Here is a 24339-nt window from a genome sequence, read left to right as displayed (position 1 = left end):
GTTTCCTCACAAATCGCTTCTTCTCCGTCAATTCTTCACTGATTTTGATTCTTTCTGGCATGAAGGTAGGGGGACCTAGGGTGCATATAACTTCTACTCAGATTTGCTTAATTACAATTATTAATGAAGTTATGGACTAATTAAGCCTTAATGAGCAGTTCAACAAAAATCGCTTCTTCTCAGTCAATTCCTCACCATTTTGGATTCTTTCTGGCAAATAGGTCGGTATTCCTAGGGTGTATATAGCTTGTATATAGCTTGCAACATTTATTGCGCAAGGTGGCCCACTTTAGATCGTTCCTTCTGGACTGGACGGGGCCGGAGTGCGCTACGCCATCACTGATGGTCTCGTTATCCTCATTCAACCAAAACATGGGACTGTTCAAGCACATTGGAGCTTGCGTGGTGTGCTAGCTACTGAATTTGTCATCCTTCAGAAATCCAGTTTCTCAGTTTAGGAGTATTGTAGTGTTTACAAGCTGTAATGTAAGTGAGTGAAATGTGTAACACATCCAGCTTGTAAAAATTTACAGTAACTTTTATTGTTTCTGTTATACTTTAAGGCCGTTGTCCTGTGAGAGCCATGATAATATTATCACAGCGAGTTATATGGCTTACTGACTGGCTAACTGCTGCTGCTTCTTTGTTGGGTGTGGTTTTCCTTACTGCCTTTTTTCTTGTTTATACCTCTCCTTCTTCTTCCTTTTCTCAGCTCTGAACGGTGCATGAGGAGCTGTAGAAATAGGCCACATACGAGTGAGCTGTTGAGTTCTGCACGCCTGTAGAATGATTGAGAGAATATCGTAAAAGATCAACCTCATGAAAGATTCATTAGAGGGGATTTTTCTGAGCCGGTTGCTGTAGGAAAGCGGGGCAGAGGCGAATGAGAGAGCTGGGCACTGAGGAAGGTGTGTAGAGCTGCAGAGGGAAGCAATGGAGAGAATCTGGTGCTAAAGGGAATTCTGCACCATCAGCAGCAGTGAGAGATGAAGGTCATGCTAAGGATGTTTTGTGAGTGTCATCTTTCAGCCCCCTTCTCACTCATCCACATTTTCCCCACATTTCCTCTGTTTCCTGTTTGATACGGGCGGCACAATTATTCGGACTTTAATCATGATTACATTTTCAGCTTCCTCATTTAGTGGAGTGAAAATAAATAGGCTGGCCAGTAGACATCTAATATCAGTCTTCTTTCAGTTTTTCTCCTTTTGTTTGTTGTATTTGTATCTTTCACTTTTACTTTTTTTATGGACTTGATTTTTCATTTGATCTTTTTTTTTTGTTTCAATATTTCATGTCTTGAAACCTTTCACTTTTTCTGTTTGAAATCTTAAATGTAATCTTTAATTTAAATTTTTTCTGATTTCTGATAATTCAATTTGTCTTTTGATCCTTCAAACGTTCCCTTTTAATAATTGTTTCAACTAATTTGTTCTTTCAGCCTTTCCTTTCATCTCTTTTCAATGTTCATTTCTTGTGATCTTTTAAAGATGCTGTCAAATAACCTGAGTAAGGAATTGTTATCCTGGGTAAGGAATATAGCCTTGTACAGTGTCTTGCAAAAGTATTCATCCCCCTTGGTGTTTGTCCTGTTTTGTCGCATTGCTGGACTTAAAATGGATTTTTGGGGGGTTAGCACCATTTGACTTGCACAACATGGCTACCACTTTAAAAGTGAAAATTGTTGTTTTATTGTAACACAAACAATAATCTCATCTCATTATCTCTAGCCGCTTTATCCTGTTCTACAGGGTCGCAGGCAAGCTGGAGCCTATCCCAAAGACTACGGGAGAAAGGCGGGGTACACCCTGGACAAGTCGCCAGGTCATCACAGGGCTGACACAGAGACCCAGACAATCATTCACACTCACATTCACACCTACGGTCAATTTAGAGTCACCAGTTAACCTAACCTGCATGTCTTTGGACTGTGGGGGAAACTGGAGCACCCGGAGGAAACCCACTCAGATACGGGGAGAACATGCAAACTCCGCACAGAAAGGCCCTCGTCGGCCACGGGGCTCGAACCCGGACCTTCTTGCTGTGAGGCGATAGCGCTAACCACTACACCACCGTGCCGCCCACAAACAATAATTAAGATAAAAAAACAGAAATCTGGAGTGTGCATAGGTATTCACTCCCCAAAGTCAATACTTTGTAGAGCCACCTTTTGCTGCAATTACAGCTGCAAGTCTCTTGGGGTATGTCTCTATTAGCTTAGCACATCGAGCCACTGGGATTTTTGCCCATTCCTCAAGGCTAAACTGCTCCAACTCCTTCAAGTTAGATGGGTTGCGTTGGTGTACAGCAATCTTCAAGTTATGCCACAGATTCTAAATTGGATTGAGATCCGGGCTTTGATTAGGCCATTCCAAGACAGTTAAATGTTTCCCTTTAAACCACTCCAGTGTAGCTTTAGCAGTATGTTTTGGGTCATTGTCCTGCTAGAATGTGAACCTTCGTCCCAGTCTCAAACCTCTGGCTGACTCAAACAGGTGTTCTCAGGGTGTTGGATTTGCGCAACACATGGCATTTCCCATGATGGCCAAAAAGATCAATTTTAGTCTCATTTGACCAGAGAATCTTCTTCCATGTGTTTGGGGAGTCTGCCACATGCTGTTGGGCAAACTCCAAACATGATTTCTTAAGCAGTGCCTTTTTTTCTGGCCACTATTCCATAAAGCCCCACACTGTGGAGTGTACGGCTTAAAGTGGTCCTATGGACAGATACTCCCATCTCCGCTGTGGATCTTTGGAGCTTCTTTGGTGTTATCGTTCATGTCTTTGTTGCATCTCTGATTAATGCCCTCCTTGCCCAGTCTGTGAGTTTTGGTGGGTGGCCTTCTCTTGTCAGGTTTGTAGTGGTGACATATTCTTTCCATTTTGCTATAATGGATTTAATGGAGCTCCCTGGGATATTCAAAGTTTGGGATATGTTTTATGACCCAACCCTGATCTATACTTCTTCACAACTTTGTCTCTGACCTGTTTGGAGACTCCTTGGTTTTCATATTGTTTGCTTAGTAGTGTTGCAGAGTCAGGGTCCTTCCAGAACAGGTTGATTTATACAGACATCATGTGACAGATCATGTGACACTTTGCACACAGGTGGATCTTAATCAACTAATGATGTGACTTGTGAAGTGAATTGGTTGGACCAGCTCTTATTTAGGGGTTTCATACGAAAGGGAGTGAATACCTATGCACACTCCGGATTTCTGGTTTTTTTTTTCATCTTAATTATTGTGTCACAATAAAACAACAATTTGCACCTTTGAAGTGGTAGGCATGCTGTGTAAATCAAATGGTGCTAACCCCCCCCCCCCCCCCCCCCCCCAAAAAAAAAAAAAAATCCATTTTAATTCCAGCTTGTAATGCGACAAAACAGGACAAACACCAAGGAGGATGAGTACTTTTGCAAGACACTGTATATTCGAGCTAAAGCTAAAATTTGGTTTCCTGTTGTTTCAAAGTTGTAAAACAATCAGAATTATTTGAATATCATTATCATTTTCAGCATTAACAGCAGCCATGGTGCGAAACAAGCCCTGTGTAATTCATGTTTTTTCGATCTGGGTTTCCGTTCTGGTTCAAATTTTGTGTTTCACCTCTTGGCCTTTTTCCAGCTTGATTGGTGGATCTCTTCCCCTCTCTCTCTTGTCTCCTTGCTTCATCTTTCTCTGCTGATTCTCATGCTCCCCCCTTCTCTCTCTCTCTCTTTCTTTCTCCGTGTGTGTGTATGAGGAGCAGCTGTCTCGTGCGTGGCCTGAGGTGGGGTGTGGATGGCAGGCCGGCTGCAGTCATCCAACACTGAGTCCATTGTCTGGGAGAGGAGAGACAGGGCGGTGGGGGCAGTGCAGGACTCTATCCCTCTCTTTCTCTCTGCCACACATCCACACAAAGAGGAGCTGGTCCCACCACGTGGAGCCATGCTCCTTAAACACATAGACTAGCTCCTCCTTTGTTTCACCTCCCTCTTTCCCACTCGCTTGCTGTTCTGTATGGAGGAAGAACGCACATTCAGAGGCTCGCATTCTCACGCTTGGCTCCCATGTGGTCCTGAAAGGCCCGTGCTAGTGAGAGCTGTCGCGTATTTCAGAGCAGTAATACAGCTTCATTTCATTTTGTAAAATGTCATTTGTCAAGATAAAATGTAGATGAAACCCACAGGCACTCCTCCTTTTTTACCATGTCAATTGTTTTGGCCTTGAAGGCTTTCAGTGAGCCTTTCTGGTACTTTTGACTTATTGTCACACACATGGGTCTGTCCCAGACGTCAGCGCTGTTGGAATACATTTGCACTGTTCAAGCTTTTTAATATTAACCTATTCAAAGATGTACTTCATATACATTTAGTCTATTTGAAATTAGATTTGATCATTTTTTTGGCCTAATTGACATTTGTTGCTTGATGTAGTCTGAATAAACAGGTTAGTTATTTTTTTTCAATTATGATGTTTTAAAACTTGGATGGACAGTTACAGGAAACTAATCAGCGACAGGGTGATGTGATGTGACCCAACACAACGCTGAGGTACCATTACCACCTCAAAGTATTATTTTCCAATAACAACATTTCTCGTAGTGTTGTTTTTTTTTTTATTCCTCTTGTACCACAGCGATTTGCCAATGATTACAATTTTCGTAATTTGCTTTGAGCACATTTTTACTTTTAACCATTTATAGTTGCCTGTAATGTTGCAGAACATTAGAGTTCCTGTTATCACTTATGTTATAGATAATTAATCAACAGTTTCTGCCCAGTCAGGTTTGAGATCTCAACATGCTCCCACATGACATTAAAGGAGAACTGAAGTCATTTTTAAACTTGCTTTATTTCAGGTGTGTTATTCAATTATGTTTTCGGTTTCAGTAACCTTATATCGTGACTCATATTGGCAACTCATTCTCATCTCATTATCTCTAGCCGCTTTATCCTGTTCTACAGGGTCGCAGGCAAGCTGGAGCCTATCCCAGCTGACTACGGGCGAAAGGCGGGGTACACCCTGGACAAGTCGCCAGGTCATCACAGGGCTGACACATAGACACAGACAACCATTCACACTCACATTCACACCTACGGTCAATTTAGAGTCACCAGTTAACCTAACCTGCATGTCTTTGGACTGTGGGGGAAACCGGAGCACCCGGAGGAAACCCACGCGGACACAGGGAGAACATGCAAACTCCGCACAGAAAGGCCCTCACCGGCCCCGGGGCTCGAACCCGGACCTTCTTGCTGTGAGGCGACAGCGCTAACCACTATACCACCGTGTATTGGCAACTAATTGCAATTAAATATTATACTTATCGGCCTATTCGGTTTTTAGCCATGTTGAATTTAGTTCGTTTGGTCCACAGCAGGCGTCACTTATCCGCGCGATCTTCACGAGACTTGCGTGAGACTTCGAAACGTGAAGTGTCAGCCAGGTGTCAGTGCCGCCATTTTGAAAACTATTTTCCAAACGAAATATTGCACAAAAACGAGTTTAAATGACGATTACTGCCTACTTTTTTCAAACTTTCCTGATTGCTATCAAAACAAACTACACTTCCGGCTTGATTACATCAGCATTCAAAAGAGGGCGCATGCGTCTTTTGACAACGTTGGCAGATGTTGGTCACTTTGATTTCCGCTTTACGTTTTACTTCCGTCCTACGATGCCTCGCACAGGTCTCAGCGAATCTCGTTTACGGCCATTGCTTTGACATATGGACTGAGATATTACATAGCATATTTCAAACACTCATAACTTGCTATAGCAGTGACAACATAGTTGTCAGAAATGCATTCCTACATTTTATAAAATGAGATAAATAGAATTTTGATGATAAAAAAATTTGCCTTCAATTCTCCTTTAAAGGATTTGAATACTGTCGATTTTTGTGTGCATTCCATATAGCATAATAAATAGTGCTGTCAAAGTTAACGCGATAATAACGCGTTAACCCGATCTCAATTTATCGCGATTAAAAAAAATAGTGCCGTTAACGCAAATTCTAATTTGGCCCTGCGAGTCACCCGTAGTTCCTGTTGAGGCTTGCCGCGCGCTGCTTCAATAAGAGTACGTGTGAGTGATGGAGAAAGGCATAGACATATAAACATCCTCGCTGCCGTATTGGATGGGGCAAAGTGGAGATTCTTCAACCGTCTCTGGTATAGCGTCTAGACAGTAGCTGAGAATAAAGATGCCTCATTCATGTGCTGCGTTTAACTGTACCAACAGGTTTACCGTCCAAACGAGATCACATGGGATTACCTTTCACAGGTGAGACTGGAAAAATACTTTTCAATACTGTTCCTTCAGTCTTCAGTTTCCCAGCTCATCTCCACCGGGTAGGTGTAGAGTTATAAGCAGTGAGAATTAGAGAATACAGTGCCACACTATGATGAACGTTTTTGAACGTATGATGAATGTTTTTATTTTTGTTATGTTTTTTTCTTCTTTTATGGCAAATACTTCTCTTCAAAAGAAACTAATGAAGAGTAAAATAAAACATTTTTTTATTTTCACAGTGATATGCACTTTATTTTTCATCCCTTGGTTTTCTCATCTAATATGGAGGTTATGGATGTCAGTGGCTGTGACAAGACGTGTTATGCTCTGCAATAAAAAAAAAAAAAAACATTGGTACAAAGCAAGCCCATTCACTTTTTTATGCTGATAAGAGAATTACAATGGTTTTTCATGTGACAAAAATGTGCGATTAAATTGCGATTAATCGCGAGTTAACTATGACACTCGCGACATTAATCGCGATTAAATATTTTAATCGCTTGACAGCACTAATAATAAATAAATAAATTCTAGATAAATCTCAACCATCCTGTGGTGAAATAAAATCAAAACTAAATCGCATTTGAAAGAAAACATGATGCAAGGAACAGGAATCAGAGAGACAGACTGAGTCACAAACTCAGGTAAATGATGGGAAAACTTGAGCAAGAGCCCAAGCAAGGACAAGAGTGACATTATTAGCAGGACAAAAGCTGCTGTTCTACCAGAGGACGGTCTGCGTGGAGAGGACACACAGCAGAAGGAGTGTGAGGCAGCCGGCGGGAAGAAAAGCACACAAAGAGGAAGTGTGTGAGAGGGAAAGATTTCCGAAAATGCATTGGAGGGGTGAATGTGTTGGGTGTTCGGAGGGTGGTACTGAAGTGCGAGTGTGGCTGAGAATAAACCTCACTAATGCAGGCAACACTTAAGCAGTGTGGCCCCAAATGAGAGCCACATGACCAGGCAAGATGTGGCTTTCTTCTATTATTTATGCCTCACACAAGCTCACATACATTCACACATTTCCTCTCTCTCTCTCTCTCTCTCTCTCTCTCTCTAACACAGCCACTCTAGATAGGTTTTATCCAAATGTCTATATAAACAAAAATGAAATCAGTGTTATCGACAACAAGTAGACACAATGCTAGCCATCAGCTACCTCCTCCTCCTACTAATACTATGAATTGTTATATCAGGTGATTTAAAAAAAAAAAAATTCTTAATGAGCATTTGTCTGCCATGATGCTTTCCCTGGCACTATGATGACAGGCACTTCCTGTAAATGAACACCACATCATGTTACATAGCTATCTTGACACACATATATTGTGATGTGATGTTCAAGCACAGGAAGTGGCCTGTTATCATAGAACCAGGGAAAGTGTCGTGACTGCTGAATGCTAGATTAGTGATCTAACTACACTTGTGTCAGGGTTTGTACCACAGGAAGGTGTTTAGAATCTCTTCTCTTTCCCATTTCTCTAAGGTGTTACATTTATGATGTTATGGCCTTTACAGCATAGTGCTGTTAAGAAGGTGGTGATTAATTGTCTGTAATAGAATGGTTGACAGTAGTATTGGTTGTAAATCAAAGCATAGGTTTATATTAATGCACTCATTCGAATGCAGTTTTGTTTCTGTAGTGGAGTTTGCATCTTCTCCCTGTGTCTGCGTGGGTTTCCTCCGGGTGCTCCGATTTCCCCCACAGTCCAAAGACATGCAGGTTAGGTTAATTGGTGGCTCTAAATTGACCGTCGGTGTGAATGTGAGTGTGAACGGTTGTGTGTCTCTATGGCTACATCCACACGACAACGGCAACGAGATGTTATTTAAAAAAATATCGCGTCCAAATGGGCAACGATCAGTAAAATATCAGGTCCATATGGCAACGCAACGCTTGCTGAAAACGATGCAATACACATGCCACACCTCTAGGGGCGCTGTAAGACGGTCCCTTTGGAGACACCAGAACAATAGAAGAAGTAAGGACGCATGCGCATAAACTATTATGTGCGAGACTTCATATTAGCCACAAAGTCAGAAAAATCTGTTCGTAAAATTACATTATAATGACCAAATACAATGAAAAGTATTTTTCCAGTCTCACCTGTGAAAGGTAATCCCATGTGATCTCGTTTGGACGGTAAACCTGTTGGTACAGTTAAACGCAGCACATGAATGAGGCATCTTTATTCTCCGCTTTGACCCATCCAATATGGCGGCGAGGATGACGTATGATTCTACGCGGAAGGCGGCGTCTTTAATGGTCCGGAATAAATTGAATGCTACATGTTGATGGATTAATTTGTTCTTCTACGCCCTTTTTGAGGAATGTATTGTAGGACTTAAACCAACATCTGAAGAGGTGAGATCGCTCCTTTTTTTCCCTATTTTTGCTGGCGGGATTGACTCTGCCCTAAGGGCTATTCTCTCTCTCTCTCTCTCTCTCTCTCTCTCTCTCTCTCTTTGCACCATTACACAATAAATATTCACAGTGAAAATATTTTGTAAGCGCGTTTCATGAACCAAGTTATAGGATTTGTTGACAACTCGCATCGAGTTCGTTACACTTCTACCCGGCGTGAAGCACTCACAGTCGTGGTTGTGACGTCATCGTAAACAAATCCGTTCTACTCATCCAGACGACTTCGCAACGGCGCCGTTGCCAGATCTTTCCACTCTGGAACCCGTTCTCAAAAGATTGCATTTTGGGGCACCCAAAACGCCGGTGCCGTGTGGATGCCAGGCCGAAACGATAAACAATTGTATCGGATTCACCTGAATCCGTTGCCGTGTGGACAGGGCCTATGTGTCAGCCCTGCAATGACCTGGCAACTTGTCCAGGGTGTACCCCACCTCTCACCCATAGTCAGCTGAGATAGGCTTCAGGTTGCCCACGACCCTGCACAGGATAAGCCGTTTCAGATAATGGATATATACATGTAGGATAAGCGATATGCTAACAATATTGCATGCCATCAAACCAAATGAATGAAACCCACTCGAAGGGAATAGAATACATGTTTTTATTCCATTGAAAATGTGTCCTGTATGTATAATAATTCCCAGTATTTCACTCTGATGTCACTCCCAGTGTCTTCCCGCTGATTAGACGCGTGTTTTCAAAATGGTGAACCGGTTCAAAATTTAAATTCTTTTGATTTAACTTGCGTATTTTTTGTGTGGATGTGTCTATAAAATATAAATAACATTACACAGTGGTGTGAAGATTTGAAGTTTATCTTCTCGTGTTGAAAAATATATCACTCATTCGCTTCCCTCACTCGTGGATATGTTCACCACTCGAAGATAAACAACTTCATATCTTCATGCAACCGTGTAATATCATCCATCCATCTATAAAATCGAGGGGGTGGTGCTCTGTAATTCAACTATTATTGAATTATAACTAAAAACCTTATTTTCTGCCTGATCAGAGGTGTGTGCGCGCGCGTGTCTTAGATTGGATACTGATTGACCTCGACGTCTCCCTGGCATTGGAAACCAAACAGTGCTGTTCCTGCTAGTGAGCAGGAATGACAGCAGTATTTCCACAGTCTTGTTTTTTTTTTTTTACATGCGAGTCGTGAACGTTGTGTCGTATATTGGTGCATTTTGTCCAAAGTGCTCACTTGGAAAGTGTCAAAATAAGATGAGATTGCATTTTGTGTGCACTCCTCTGCTAGTTTCTGCCTTATAGCTAGTTTAAAAAGCTACACTGGTTAACATGAGTATGGCACTGCAGTGCCTGTTTTAGTAAAATGGATTAAACTGAACTTTACCATCTTCTTATTTAATGTTGCTTATAAACCATTTAGAATTATGAGGTTTGCCCATGAAGCTCAGCAAGATCAGATTAACTTCGTAGAGAATTACAACAAACATCACTCTTTCATTCAAACAGAAAAAACATCCGTAACTATAGTACTGGCATGTCAAGTATGTGCACGTATGTGTAATGAGCATTATACTGTAAAAATGTTTTAATTAGGTAAAAATACAGCCTGCCTACCCTTGCTGTAATAGTTATAGATGATAATTATTTCAGTGATGGTGTAATTGGTCTTTAACATATCTTTCATTGTTTATAAAAAAAAAAAGTGACTTAGAAATATTACCATACAAACTGCTACTAATAGTAAACTAGTGTATTGAATGACTAAATACAGTTTTGCTCATGCTCAAGAACAAAAAGGCTGAGCGAGTGGGAAAGACGTCACGACTTTGAGTCGTAGAATGAAATAAGTGTCTTTATGAAATGAAAAAGGTCATTAGGAAATAAATGACTGAAAATGAGTATGATGAAGTAATTTCTAATAATGAATTCAGTGTTATTGATTGATTTGATTGATTGATTGATTGATTGATTGATTGATTGATTGATTGACGTTTCTATACATTTTCTTTGCTGGATTTACATGTTTTTATAAGAAGAAGAAGCCTTATTATACCTCCACTCCAAAGGGTTTATACTGGTTTACCTCTGTCTGTCCGTATCTCCGTATTCCCGTCCATCCGAAACACCCTTTTTCTCAGCCACCACAAATCATAGCCACTTGGTACCAAACTTCAGCTTGGGGTTCTATACCGTGTATAGCGTTTTCAGGTCTGTGACACATCGACTTCCTGTTTACCGACTGAATGTATTAACGAAATATATAGCATGGATTTACAAAATTTTCGTAACACTTTTCTCAGCAACTACAAATCACAACTGCTTGATATTTGGTACAGAGTTTCAGCTTGGGGTTCTATACTGTGTATACCGTTTTCAGGTCTGTCGCACATCGACTTCCTGTTTGCTGACCGAATGTATTTACGAAACATATAGCGTGGATTTACAAAATTTTCGTAACACTTTTCTCAGCAACAACAAATCACAACTGCTTGATATTTGGTACAGAGTTTCAGCTTGGGGTTCTATACTGTGTATACCGTTTTCAGGTCTGTCGCACATCGACTTCCTGTTTGCTGACCGAATGTATTTACGAAACATATAGCGTGGATTTACAAAATTTTCGTAACACTTTTCTCAGCAACAACAAATCACAACTGCTTGATATTTGGTACAGAGTTTCAGCTTGGGGTTCTATACTGTGTATACCGTTTTCAGGTCTGTCGCACATCGACTTCCTGTTTGCTGACCGAATGTATTTACGAAACATATAGCGTGGATTTACAAAATTTTCGTAACACTTTTCTCAGCAACTACAAATCACAACTGCTAGATATTTGGTACAGAGTTTCAGCTTGGGGTTCTATACTGTGTATACCGTTTTCAGGTCTGTCGCACATCGACTTCCTGTTTGCTGACCGAATGTATTTACGAAACATATAGCGTGGATTTACAAAATTTTCGTAACACTTTTCTCAGCAACAACAAATCACAACTGCTTGATATTTGGTACAGAGTTTCAGCTTGGGGTTCTATACTGTGTATACCGTTTTCAGGTCTGTCGCACATCGACTTCCTGTTTGCTGACCGAATGTATTTACGAAACATATAGCGTGGATTTACAAAATTTTCGTAACACTTTTCTCAGCAACTACAAATCACAACTGCTAGATATTTGGTACAGAGTTTCAGCTTGGGGTTCTATACTGTGTATACCGTTTTCAGGTCTGTCGCACATCGACTTCCTGTTTGCTGACCGAATGTATTTACGAAACATATAGCGTGGATTTACAAAATTTTCGTAACACTTTTCTCAGCAACTACAAATCACAACTGCTTGATATTTGGTACAGAGTTTTAGCTTGGGGTTCTATATCATGTATACTGTTTTCAGGTCTGTCGCACATTGACTTCCTGTTTACCGACTGAATGCATTACGAAACATATAGGGTGGATTTTGACACCATTTCAAGAAGTAAAATGCTATTTCAAAATGACAGTTTACCAGGATGCTAGTTGAAATCCCTGGGGAGAACACTGCTATTTACTTCCTTGTTTCAGGGTTAATTATTTGTTGAAGTCAGCATTCATAATAAGTGTCCTATTCCTTCGATTGCTTGCATTCTGATATAAGTGAGAGCGGGGGGATACGTACCGGTAAATGAGCACTAGCTCACAGTTGATCTTGTTTATCACATGCACACTGTGAAATTTGTCCTCTGCATTTAACCCATCTGAAGCAGTGAACACACGCATGCGTGCACACACACAAAGTGAGCAATGAGCACACACGCATACCCAGAGCAGTGAGCAGCCATGCTATAGCACCCCGGGAGCAGTTGGAGGTTAGGTGCCGTGCTCAAGGGCACTTCAGCCTAAGGCTGCCCCATGTTAACCTAACCACATGTCTTTGAACTGTCGGAGCACCCGGAGGAAATTCGCGCAGACACGGGGAGAACATTCAAACTCCACACAGAAAGGCCCCCTGTTGGCCGCTGGGCTCAAACCCAGAACCTTCTTGCTGTGAGGAGACAGTGCTAACCACTACACCACCATGCCATTTTATTGTTTATCGTAGCTGTATTTATTTAAAACAGTATTCCATAGACATCTACCATGAAATCTACCACACTGCTGTCAAACTCAAATCGGGGGGAGCAGAAAAAAGCATTTCAGAAATGTTCTTTCTTTGACCACAAAAGGTACAATGAATAGTAAAAAGCTAATTATGGAAATGGATTGAATGGTTCGAAACGGTTCTATAAATCTGACTATTTTATGTTTTTGTTGTTCACTGTTTGTCTGGGTGTGGTGTTGTGTTGTACGCTGTGTCTGAGAGTCTGCTGTTTCAGGATCTGTGTGTCAGTGTCAGTCAGATTTACTGTCCTGCATTGAGATGAAGCCACAGTGATGGTGATGCCAGAATAAAGCAGCACCTGAGGTCAGAGAGTGGCAGGCTGCTCTGCGCTCACCCTCCAGCTATGCAGCACGTCCCTCAACACGCTGCTCGAACCACAGGGTCACATCCTGACAGTACAGTGATGACCTGTCAAATAGACACACTTGCTCCCAGCTAATGCCAGCACAGACCTATAGGAATGGTTAAGCAGAGCATGAGGGTCTGCTAATGTATACAGTAGATGATGTGGGAAAATTATGACTAGCATTGGGCTGAGGAGCTGGGATTGGGGTAGACAGGAAGTGTTGCATGCTGCTCACACCCCTCCAAGTCATGGAGATGGACACTGTGGAGCTGAAGTATTGATCTGTCTGCTTTTTCCTGTCTCTCTCTTCCACCCACCCACAGAGACAGATAAATCTTCCTAAAAAAGAATCCAGTTATGACTTGAAACACATTCCTTACAGTTTACTTCAATCCTATAAATATGTGGTTTGCAGTTTGCTTAAACTGCCTTTAAAAGGGAAAGATAAGTATGACTTTAGATGCTTTTATTGAAAATGGTTGACGGGTAATTACTTTTGTATGAACATCAAGAGGAGCTGTAGAAGAAAGGGAGGGGCGTTTCTCTGGAAAGCAGAGGCAAGCATTTTCCAGGCGCGCTAAAGCTGCAGTGAGCTCCGGAGTGCTGCGAGGTATTGATAAGGCATCTGTGCCTTTTTTTTTTTAAATCACTCGGAGCTCTGGGGAGAGTGAGGCGGCACCCTCTGTCAGTATTTTCCTGCTGATTCCACTCATCTCACCTCTGGATTCACCCAGCAGCGATGCCCTGTGGAGACAGCGAAGGGGAAGAGAATTTTAATAATTCAGCATTTTCTTTGCACAGATTGCGATAACATAGTTGGAATGCAGGGCAGCAATAATCATAAGCACGACAACCCAAACTGAAGGTGCTCCTCGAAATTCCAGAACATCCCGTGAGACGGGAGCCTCGCTGCTGGATAGTAACGGGCAGCTGTCAAAGGCAGAGTAAGAGAATGTATTGGAAGCTTATTCTCACTCCATGTCCTGCTGTGAATGATGGCCTGCTAATAATGGTTCTGTATTTCACATATAAAAGTGTTATATATAGTTCAGGAATGGACGAATAGTACATTTATTAGCTAGACCAACAGGCAATTAAAGGGGCCACCAGCTCACCTTTCCGAGGAGCCTCTGCGCTAAGTTCTGAGTTGCCATTTTTGATGTGTTCGGAAAAACAATCCACAACAATGTAGCGACATCCTCGGCTCAGGCTCGTAGTACTCGAGTCCAACTTGTGCCCTAATTTTAAGGAATCGTGACTTGACTTGGACTCGAGCACTGATGATTTGGACTCAGACTCGTGCATGAACTGCATTCGGACTCGTAAACTGGAGACGAGGACTCTAATTTCTTATTTAAATTTTTTGTAACATGCCATAATAATTTGGCATAATATATTTATATCTACATTAATTTTTGTACTAATTTCGTGCAAGAGCGTCATACCTGTGCGCCTTGGCCTGTGCATCAGACTCTCAGGCGCACCTGAGGTGCAAACGACTCGCGCAGGATTAAGGCGCAATCAGCATGCCTATGTGAAAACACACTTACTTCGCGAAGTATTGAGTTGCGTTGCTGACACATTACCAAGCCTTATTTCCTTGTTTGGTTTCCTGATCCCCGATTTCCTGTTTCTCGTCTTTGATTCTGCTGAGTCTACGATAGCCTGTTTGTTCCTCGCTTGACCTGTTGCCTGTTTCACTGTTTTACGATTTTGCCTGCCGTTCTGGATTGTTTACCTGTCTTTACTTGTATTAATAAACACACCTTCTGCACTTACATCCATCTCCCAACCATCTCTGACAGAATACTTCACGCTCCCTGGCAAAGAGATGCACATTCACCTGTTCATACATCATGTTCAGGAACAAAATAATGTTAATGGCGCTAAAAGAGCCACCGTCAAATGGTGTGGTTGGAGTGTTGGACTCGACTCGACATTTTTTTTAATGACTTGGACTTGAACACTGGGGACTGGACTTGGACTCGAGGTTTAGTGACTTGACTACAACACTGCCTCAGCCACAGATCATAAATTGTCTGCGAAATTGACCGTATTTCATCAAAGTGGGTATATTTTAAATTCTTTTGACTAAGCCATCCTATTCCCATATAGTTATTCTGTTGTAATGAACCAGAATCAGCCTCGGCCGTCTTGTGGACGCTACGAAGGAAAGAAAATATTAGGCATGTTGTGTTCAAAATTGTGTGCTTTTTATTAGCAAAAGTTTTCTTGTAAAGGTTTGATATTCAGTGAAGTGAGCACGCATGAAGAGCGCTAGCAGAGTAGCAGTCACATGCTTTCAAAATGCAGTGGCCTGGTAAACAAAAACACAATTGGATTGTGGGAAGGGTGAGCTGGCCCCTTTAAAGAAAATATCTCGCAAATAAACAAATTGAGCTAAAAGTCAGTCTTTATGTTTGTCCTTTATTAAAAAAAAGCTGTTGAATTTGTTCTTAATGATATAACCACTAAAGTGATGAAAATAGACGGGACTATTTTTTATCATGGAGGCCACCATTACTCCATTGTGCGTGATGTCATTTTCCGTGAGCACAGCGGAGGTGTACAAGTGCATGCTATACTCGACTATAGTATAATATTTTGGTCTAGCGTGACTTCTCGGTCAATTTGTTTGTATTTCTCCACAACAATTATGCCAATGCAGTATTAGAAAAGGAATCAAAATAAAGTAGTGGCTAGTTTACTGCCTGTTTATTTAAAAAAAAAAATTTACCTGCTTTTCTTCCATCTTTTTGATGGATGACACAATATGCTATCGTGCTGCCAATGTTTTGTGGTGAAACAAAGTCCAGATCGTGTCTCACTTCACTCAGTGATTTTTTTTTTTCCATACAAGTCCTCCACAAAACAGTCTTCTGTAAAATGCTTACTGCACAATTTGCTGCTTTTTCCAAGAGTAAAGTTTTCTCGCTTTACTTGATTAAGTCACTCGGCCAAACGTCTTAGATCCAGGATGGAATGAGGAAGACGTGCGGTATCCTAGGTCACGCAGCGCCACCCTCGTTTTCGTCTCCTAATACATCCATGTATCTGGGTAATCCAGTATGGCCGCACCCGAGGAAATGACCCAACAGACTGATGTTACAACTTTTAACGTGTTTTTTAAAGCTAAATTCGGCTTAATTTTTTTGTCTAGAACATCTTGTATTAATGTATAATGATGACATTTCATAACCCCGTCATTTCAAAATTTCCTGGTTAATCGCTTTAAAAGCTCCACTGTGCTGACCAGTCCTGTGTTTTGGTTGCCTGGGAACATAATCAACCAAACTAAAAAGTGGTAGCTAACATAATGCAATAAAGTGTGGCAAGCTAGTTAGCTAATTAAGCGCACCAATGGAGGTTAAGTTAAACAAATGGGTATTTGACTTCCTGGCAAGGGGATGAATTTGTAGCCATAGTCCTTATCCTCTCTTGATAAAGTTTACGATGTAGCACTTTGTCTTTGCAAGTATGGCAAAAAGTTTTGCCCAGGATGTGTTGTGGTGTTCTGTCTTCACATCGCAAGGAAAAATATTATTCAGTCTGGCTACCATCTTGATTTTCCTCCCAGCATCCCATGTTTAACTGCAAAGTGACTACATGTTATGCTCGGAGAAGAGTTCTATGACAGCACTTTATTTGATTTTGTTTATCAGTGTTTCCGCATACCCATGACTTCCTGATTCTGAGATCATCCGTCATCCATGCTTGCTTGTAAATCTGTCTTGCGAAAAAGTTCTCCTATCTGACGGAGCGTGCCTCAGCTGATGAGTGAAGTGCAGCAATGCGCGGAGATTCAGAAGCATGAACTACAGTGACGGCAAAGAGCTGCATCACGCGTGTTACTTTTAAATGTGTGCACAGTATGAAAACTTTTGCAAAAGTCAGTAAGAAGTGGGGTTTCATTTCTTTCTTGGTCAGGTAGTTGTTGAAACTACTGAGCATGAAATTTGCTTCTCCTGTGGTTAATTTAACCTTTTATGCTCCTTTACGTTTCCAAACTCTACGGCAAATCACCTTGTAACTACACTGAGAACTGCAAAATGATTACACTACTATTCTTCGACTCGTTCAATATCGTGCTAGCTGAATGGAATATTTCTGATATACCATTTAAAAAGCCATTATTATTATACACATTCCTTTCGGGTGTTCAACGCGTCTTTCTCTTTCAAAATTCTCTCAATCTTCCGTATTTAATGAAGGAAACCTGGCGGCCATGTTTGTTTACAAATTGTCAGTCACTCGCTAGTGCGGAAGTTTTACATCTCAGATGTGTGACGTCATGTTGTCTTGACTACCATGCAATATCGTAAACCATATTCAATGCTCATTCTCCACTGGGTAGAGTGACGTAATACACGTAGGATAAGCGATATGCTAACAGTATTGCATGCTATCAAACCAAATGAATGAAACCCGCTAGAAAGGAATAGAATACATGTTTTTATTCCATGGAAAAAGCGTTCTGTATGTATAATAAGAATACATAATATTCGAGCTGATCTTGGGAGCATCTAGGACAAAGACATCCTGGGCCGGACGCACGTCTATTGCAGGACACAGCGATCCTGTTTGTTTAGTTTGGTGTAATTGTAATCGCCAGTAAAACATTTGTTTATTGCAACGTAATGTAATACCTGTGGTTTTGTGTGCCTTGTGATTTCTCTCACTACAGGTTTATAAAGGACTGGATATAATCACTAATAAAGTGACAGCAGAGGAGCAGGCACAGTGTCCCCATCACATGATCAGCTTTGTGGACCCTCTGGTGAGCAGCTACACAGTGGTGGACTTCAGGAACAAAGCACTGTCTCTCATATCCTTTTCTGTGCACAAGCTAATAACTCTTATCAGAACGAGACTTCAAGCTGATTCCTGTACCTTCATAAAATTATCTTTTTTTTTTTTTGTTCCTTGCTAACATTGAAAATGGTTAAAGGGACACTCAGGAACATTGTGGCCCAAATCCTTGCCTGTCACTATATTAGCAGTAATGCAGTCACTTTAAAAAAAAAAGATTTCAAGAAAAGCAAGATGGGAACCTGGTTGTGTGTTGGAGGTGGAAGTCAGTTTGGAAAGACAACCACTTTGAGGCGATCGTTGATGATTAATCGAAGTTAAGAATTTAGTCAGCTACATTTTCTAATGTAACAACTTTATTCTATTAGGCTAATCTAAATAAAGTGATTTTAAATTATGCATGAGTCTAATTACTAAGTATACAATGGAGCAATAATTTCTGCAACACAAGAATTTTATCAGAACAGACTGCTTTTTTTTTTAACATTAAAAACCAGCAAGTGCATGAATTTGGCCCTTTCAGGTTCGCTGTCTTTAACGTAATGTTTAAGGGAAGACCGTGTGCCAATTTTGTACATTTTCTCTGCATTTTCTCTTTTGTCACTTTTTGCATTTGTCTATAATTAATCAATAGCAGGTTTTAAATGTTAACAATAATCAACCAAGGAATTTCCTTCCCTTTTCCACCCTAATACTAAAGCTTCATGGTTAAGAAGGGTTGAATAGTTTCTACTCCCTAAACGTCTGAATAATTTAAGATGAGTGTTTTCTTGCTCGTCTTGCAGATGTGCTTTCTTGTTAAGCATCACTGCAGTAATGGTCAACTAGAGTTCCTCCCTAAAACTAGCGTCTCTAACCACAGTCTTTGTACATTTCTGTTAAATAGATTTTCCTGAGTGAGTGTGGCGTTTTTCTTGCACGAGTTGAAAAGCAGTGGCATTTCCAAGTGGGTTATGAAGACTCCCTGCATCTGGTGATCCCAGTGCCATGCACGCTTTAAAAGCATAAGTGTGTGTGTGTGTGTGTGTGTTTTTGTATACTACTGAGGACCAAATATCCCACAAGGATAGTAAAATCTGACAATTTCTACCTTGTGGGGACATTTGGATGGTCCCCATAAGGAAATTGCTGTTTGTGTTTTAAAAAAAAAAAAAGAGCCAAAAAGTTTCCTTTTAATTACTGAGGTTAGGTTTACGTGCGGGTACAGCATTAATTAACTGCAATAATAATTGTCAATGGAAGGTCCTCACAAGGATAGTGAGAGAAACGTGTGTGCATGTGTGTCCTCCTTCTCCCTGCCTCCTGATGCTGTTGGAAGTGAGAGCTGATCGGGGCGGATATTAATAGATCTAGGAGATGCTCTCTGTCTTTGGTAGTTGTGAGGAGTCATCACTAGGCATGTCCAGGCACAAGCACAGCCAGATGCGTATGATTGTACATTTTTATCGGAGAGGCTTCAACCTCTGCCTGTGTAAAGGAGTAAAACAGAACGTAATCGATGCTCACTTTATCACCGGAAACTAGAGGCGTTGTCTTCAGTCAGAGACAGATGAATCTCTCTCTCTCTCTCTCTCTCTCTCTCTCTCTCTCTCGCCTTAATCTCCTTCCCAGGAGAGCAGAGTAATGCAGGGTGTAGATGGTGTGGGTGGGTGAGTGTTGGAGGATGAGTGCTTTTGGGCCTTGTCTTACCATTTAATTACTCCAGGGAGACAGGCAGTGAGGCCTCTGCTGATCTTTATTATCATCTCCACAGCCGAGTAGAGGGACAGAGGTAATTGTCAATTCACAACGAGCTCTCCAGATGAATTTTGAGCCTATTTTAATAGCATGTATGTAGAGTAAATGTACATTATTATGGAACATCAGATCTACTTCCGTAAGGAAATGTGTACTAAAACACGGTAGGAATTTCTAGGAACCACATAATTCGATTCAGTTTTGATTCGCTGCGCCAAGATGTGATTATAAACTGATTCTGTATGCGTCTTGGTTTTTCTAGTATGACCACACACTGATTTGAAAACGTATCATTTTCAGAGTGTGCTATTATGAGTTATCACTCAAAAGTATGCAGAAGATCGGCCTTCTTTTCCACTCAAAAATGGTAGATGAGCCAACTGACATATGCATCTGTAATGACTGACAGTTGTGTACTTGTTTTGAACTCTCTAATAGTAACAGACACCCCTGACCCCTGTAAGCCCCGTCCATTTATCTTGATTTTTCTTACTTAAAAAATATAGTGCTCTTTTTAAGCTTGTTAAGTATTATTTAACTTTGGTTAACTATATTTATAAAATTTCAGCCAAAAAATGGTAAAAACTGCAGTTTTGAAGAAAAACAACACAAACGCAGAAAAAAGACAACAGGGAAATGTCAGATCTGCGCATTCTACATAATTTAAATGGTACTGATATTTAGAAAATAATTAAAAACACTTTGCTGTCCTGCACTCGTCAGCTTGGAGGAGTTTAAACAATCATGGTAGAAATCCCCCTGCAGTTCTCATAGTAGTGAAGGCTTCGATGATATTCGTTTAGGACTGCTTCCTTAATGCAACACATTGAGGACCTCCATCGTCGGAAGAAACTCCCAATCATTGTTGGCGGCACAAACTACTACATTGAATCCATTTTGTGGAAAGTTCTTGTCGACAGTGGGGTAAATATAGTGTGTGTGCGCTGTTTGGATCATTGTGGAACAATATTATTACTGCTCATACATTTTCCAGAGTTACTGAGCCCACTTGTTTTTTGCCCACCGCAGGAGAATGGAACAGAAAGGGTTCAGTGTGTCTCCTCCACTCCAAAAGCTGAGTTAGAGAAACTGGGAGGTCCAGAACTTCACAAACGCCTGATGGATGTGGACCCTGACATGGCGGCCATGTTACACCCCAATGATGCACGTAAGATTGCAAGGTAAGCAATAGAGTTATTCAAGTTGTATTTTGGCTAGCACTACTGTTGCTGAGACTCTGCAGCCTTGCATAGTTTAATGACAACTTTAACTGAATACACCCAATCCATCACAGCACTTCGTTCTTGAACATAAAATAGTTGGAACTAAATTCTAAGAAGATGGCTCTTCAGCAGCTGGGTTTGGCAGCTCTGGTCTTGGCCACACTAGCAGGTTTCACTGAAAAAAAGAAATCTACAAAATCAACAGCGTTCATTAAGTGATTAAACGTTGTTGTTGTTAGAGCCGAAATCATTACATTACATTACAGGCATTTAGCAGACGCTCTTATCCAGAGCGGCATACAACAGGACCCTGACCCACCCCACCCCACCCATTGAGCAATTGGGGGTTAGGTGCCTTGCTCAAGGGCACTTCATCCATTCCTATTGGTCCAGGGAATCAAACCAGTGACCTTTTGGTCCCAAAGCTGCTTCTCTAACCTCTAGGCCATGGCTTCCCTCAATCACACTAGAAATGTGCACTTCTCGTTTCTGCGAGAATAAGTGTAACCAGGATGGGTCTTTTAAGACTTGCAATGAAAAAAGTCCTTCAATTTAGCCATTTAGAAATTACTTTGATTTTTATATGGATATAGCTTTGTCCATCCATCCATCCATCCATCCATCCATCCATCCATCCATCCATCCATCCTTTATGCCATTATTGTGTGGGAAGCTGGAGCCAATCCCAGCTGACTTCAGGTGAGAGGTGGGGTACACCCTGGACAGGTCGTCAATCTTTTGCAAGGCGAATACAGAGAATACCAACCATTCTCACCCACACTCTCACTCATGGGCAGTTCAAAGTAGCCAGTTGACGACATCTGCATGAATGAAGGAGGAAACTAGAGCACTTGGAGGAAACCCACACAGGCACGAGGAGAATGTACAAACTCCACACACAAAGGCCCCAGTTGGCTGCAAGGTTTGAACCTAGAACCTTTTTGCTGTGGGGTGACTGCTACCCACTACACCACTGTGCTGTAGCATTGGCTATTTAATTACTTAACTAATTATTGTTGCATAAATACTATTCAGCCATCATAATTGTTAGTAATAATCAAGGTACTAAATCAAGTACTGAGTGTGCACAGATTTTTACATCAGTAGTTTTCTTACTAATCTCTCTGAGTTGGTTGCCAGCAAACTAGTTCTCTCACCAACCATAAACAATGAAGGAGCTAAGTTTTTAGGACAGAGGGTTTCATGGTTTCGGGGGGGCCCTAGGGGCTAGGCTGGTGAGGGAAAGACTGTTTTTATAGCTATTATACTGTAAGTGATAAAAGAAAGTAACTTCTTTTGTGGATGTTCGCATTAAATTTGTCATTCTTTATTAACTAACAATTATTCACTGAAGGCGAGGTGAATATTGGTGAATAATAACCAAGGCAAAGTCAAGGTTATTATTCACTCATATTCACTGGGCCTGAGGCAGATAATTGTTTTAGTATAAATACACAGGTGATTATTTAAAAAAATATCGGATTAAAAAATAATTTATTTCAAACTTCAGAAGCAGCATGCAAATGTAATGAATGCACGCGCAGACTTGTCACTTATCTATGCCGAGTTACATAAAATACTTTGTTTTGAAATAGATAAAATAAAATAAATCACAATTCCACCTTACCTTTGAATAGTTCTAGACCAAGCTTTGTAGCATCTTTAGTGTTTTTAGGAACAGCATTTTCTTTCATAATTTGTAATTCTTTCTCACTTACAGTGACGAAGTGATTGGCCGCCATTTTGCCGAGTTACAGTACTCGAGGCGATTATCGAGAAATAGTCCAAATCTCTCGACCAATCAGCATACACGATTTCCTCTAATCACCTGCGTATTTATACTAAATGGCAATATTCTAGTGTTATTGGAATATGATCAACTTATAAGACATTTTTTTTTTTTTACATATCCGGTTTGGTAATTTAATAATATCCAGTTTTGTAAGTTTAACTATGCTCGCTAATAAGTTGCACTTGTTTGCACTTGATTACTCTCAATTATTGTTTAAAAAAAAAAAAGCAAAGAAATTTTGCCCTTGTATTTATTAATCTAATAGGCAGAAATAGAAAGTAAAATTCTTGCTTTGCTTTTTCTAACATTTTTCAATAATACTCTGTAATGAGAACATAGGACTGTATTAATGTATCAAGATGATTTTTCCCTCCATCCTGAACCCAGTTTTGTGTTTAATCCTGGCACCAGTTTCTAAAAATCTGTCTCCCCACCTGTGTGAAACAGTTGCCTCCGGCTGACTAGCCTGCTGTACACGACACGCACTTATTTTCCGAATGCTTTGGTTGGGTTTTAATCACCATCATGGGACCAATTAACACCACTTTTTTTTTCCCTTTTTTTCTTTTTCTTTCTTTTTTTTTTTTGGGGGGGGGGGGGAATCTGGCTCTCTGCGTTTTGGCTAATTGATGCCATCATGTTTTTTGGGGGGAGGGAAATCAGTCCCAGTCCATCACTCCCTCAGTAATAGATTTGCTGCTTTTGAAATTTTCTTTCACTGACAGTAGGAACAGAGGCTTCTGACCCAGTGGCAGCTGCTCAGCTGTCATGTCGTCTGCTACATTGCCAGGCAAAGTGGTAGCAAGTTGGGTATTGGGCTTCGTTCATAGAGCCATGTCATGCCTCTTCTTAATGTCTGTCCTCAGATGGTTCTCAGATTAACAAACTAACTAAGGATTGAGTCCTGTTGCATGTGTGTTTTTACAAATACGGCAGTGAAGTTAATGCCCCTAAACCACACTTTTTTTTCCCCCCTTGTACAAAGCAACAATCATTATGTTGATTGATCATGTATTTTCGAACCATAGCTGATCCAAAAGGCCATAAATTGATGGAAAATCAATAAGATCAGCCGATTTTCTCGGAATCTGCCGAGACTGATCCGGAAGATCCCGAAGGGGTGTGTGAGTCACACGTGTAACAAAGATCCAGATATCAATTTCGTTCATGTGCGCAGCAGTGGTTAGACCAGTCTCGATACGGAATCATGTTTTGGAGAGAATACTGATAGTGATTGGGATTCTTAGATGTCAGATGAAGGGGTAGATGATTATCAAGGATATTCCGGAGTAAATGGTTATCTTTTCGAACCCCCAAGATGAGAAACAGATGCCAGTTCACTCAGTTCACAACAGTCCCGCTCACCGCTGATAGCGCACCACCAGCCAGAGAGAATTGGAAACAAAGATTGGTTTGTGGATTTTTATTCTAAGCTGGCCACTGCAGAATATAGGGAAAGTATTTGCATGTACCTCAATAAATGCAGAAAAATAATCTTTAAAATGTACACTTATTCAGTGTAATTATTGAAAGAAAATATGAAGTGGGCGATAATGGGGGAATTGATGACTGTCCAAATGTCAGACCACATGTTATTTTATTAAATCAATGGGTTTCTTTT

At 40.9% G+C, this 24339-nt stretch overlaps 1 protein-coding gene across 3 annotated transcripts in view; it reads left to right on the top strand.

The window, feature by feature from the left end:
* The window catches only part of trit1 (tRNA isopentenyltransferase 1), an 87950-nt gene that overhangs the window by 27076 nt on the left and 36535 nt on the right, over window positions 1-24339 (top strand). For 2 of the 3 annotated variants that reach the window (XM_060942833.1, XM_060942834.1), the window contains 2 exons: window positions 17842-17934; window positions 20733-20884. In XM_060942833.1, coding sequence (XP_060798816.1) covers window positions 17842-17934; window positions 20733-20884 — 245 coding nt within the window. Of the gene's footprint in view, window positions 1-17841; window positions 17983-20528; window positions 20628-20732; window positions 20885-24339 lie in introns of all 3 variants that reach the window. The other variant, XM_060942835.1, reaches the window with a different exon arrangement.

The sequence above is a fragment of the Neoarius graeffei genome, chromosome 16 (assembly GCF_027579695.1).
Source record: "Neoarius graeffei isolate fNeoGra1 chromosome 16, fNeoGra1.pri, whole genome shotgun sequence".
Taxonomy (NCBI): Eukaryota; Metazoa; Chordata; class Actinopteri; order Siluriformes; family Ariidae; genus Neoarius; species Neoarius graeffei.
Note: the sequence above shows the minus strand (reverse complement) of the source record. Positions and strands in the feature narration are given on the sequence as shown.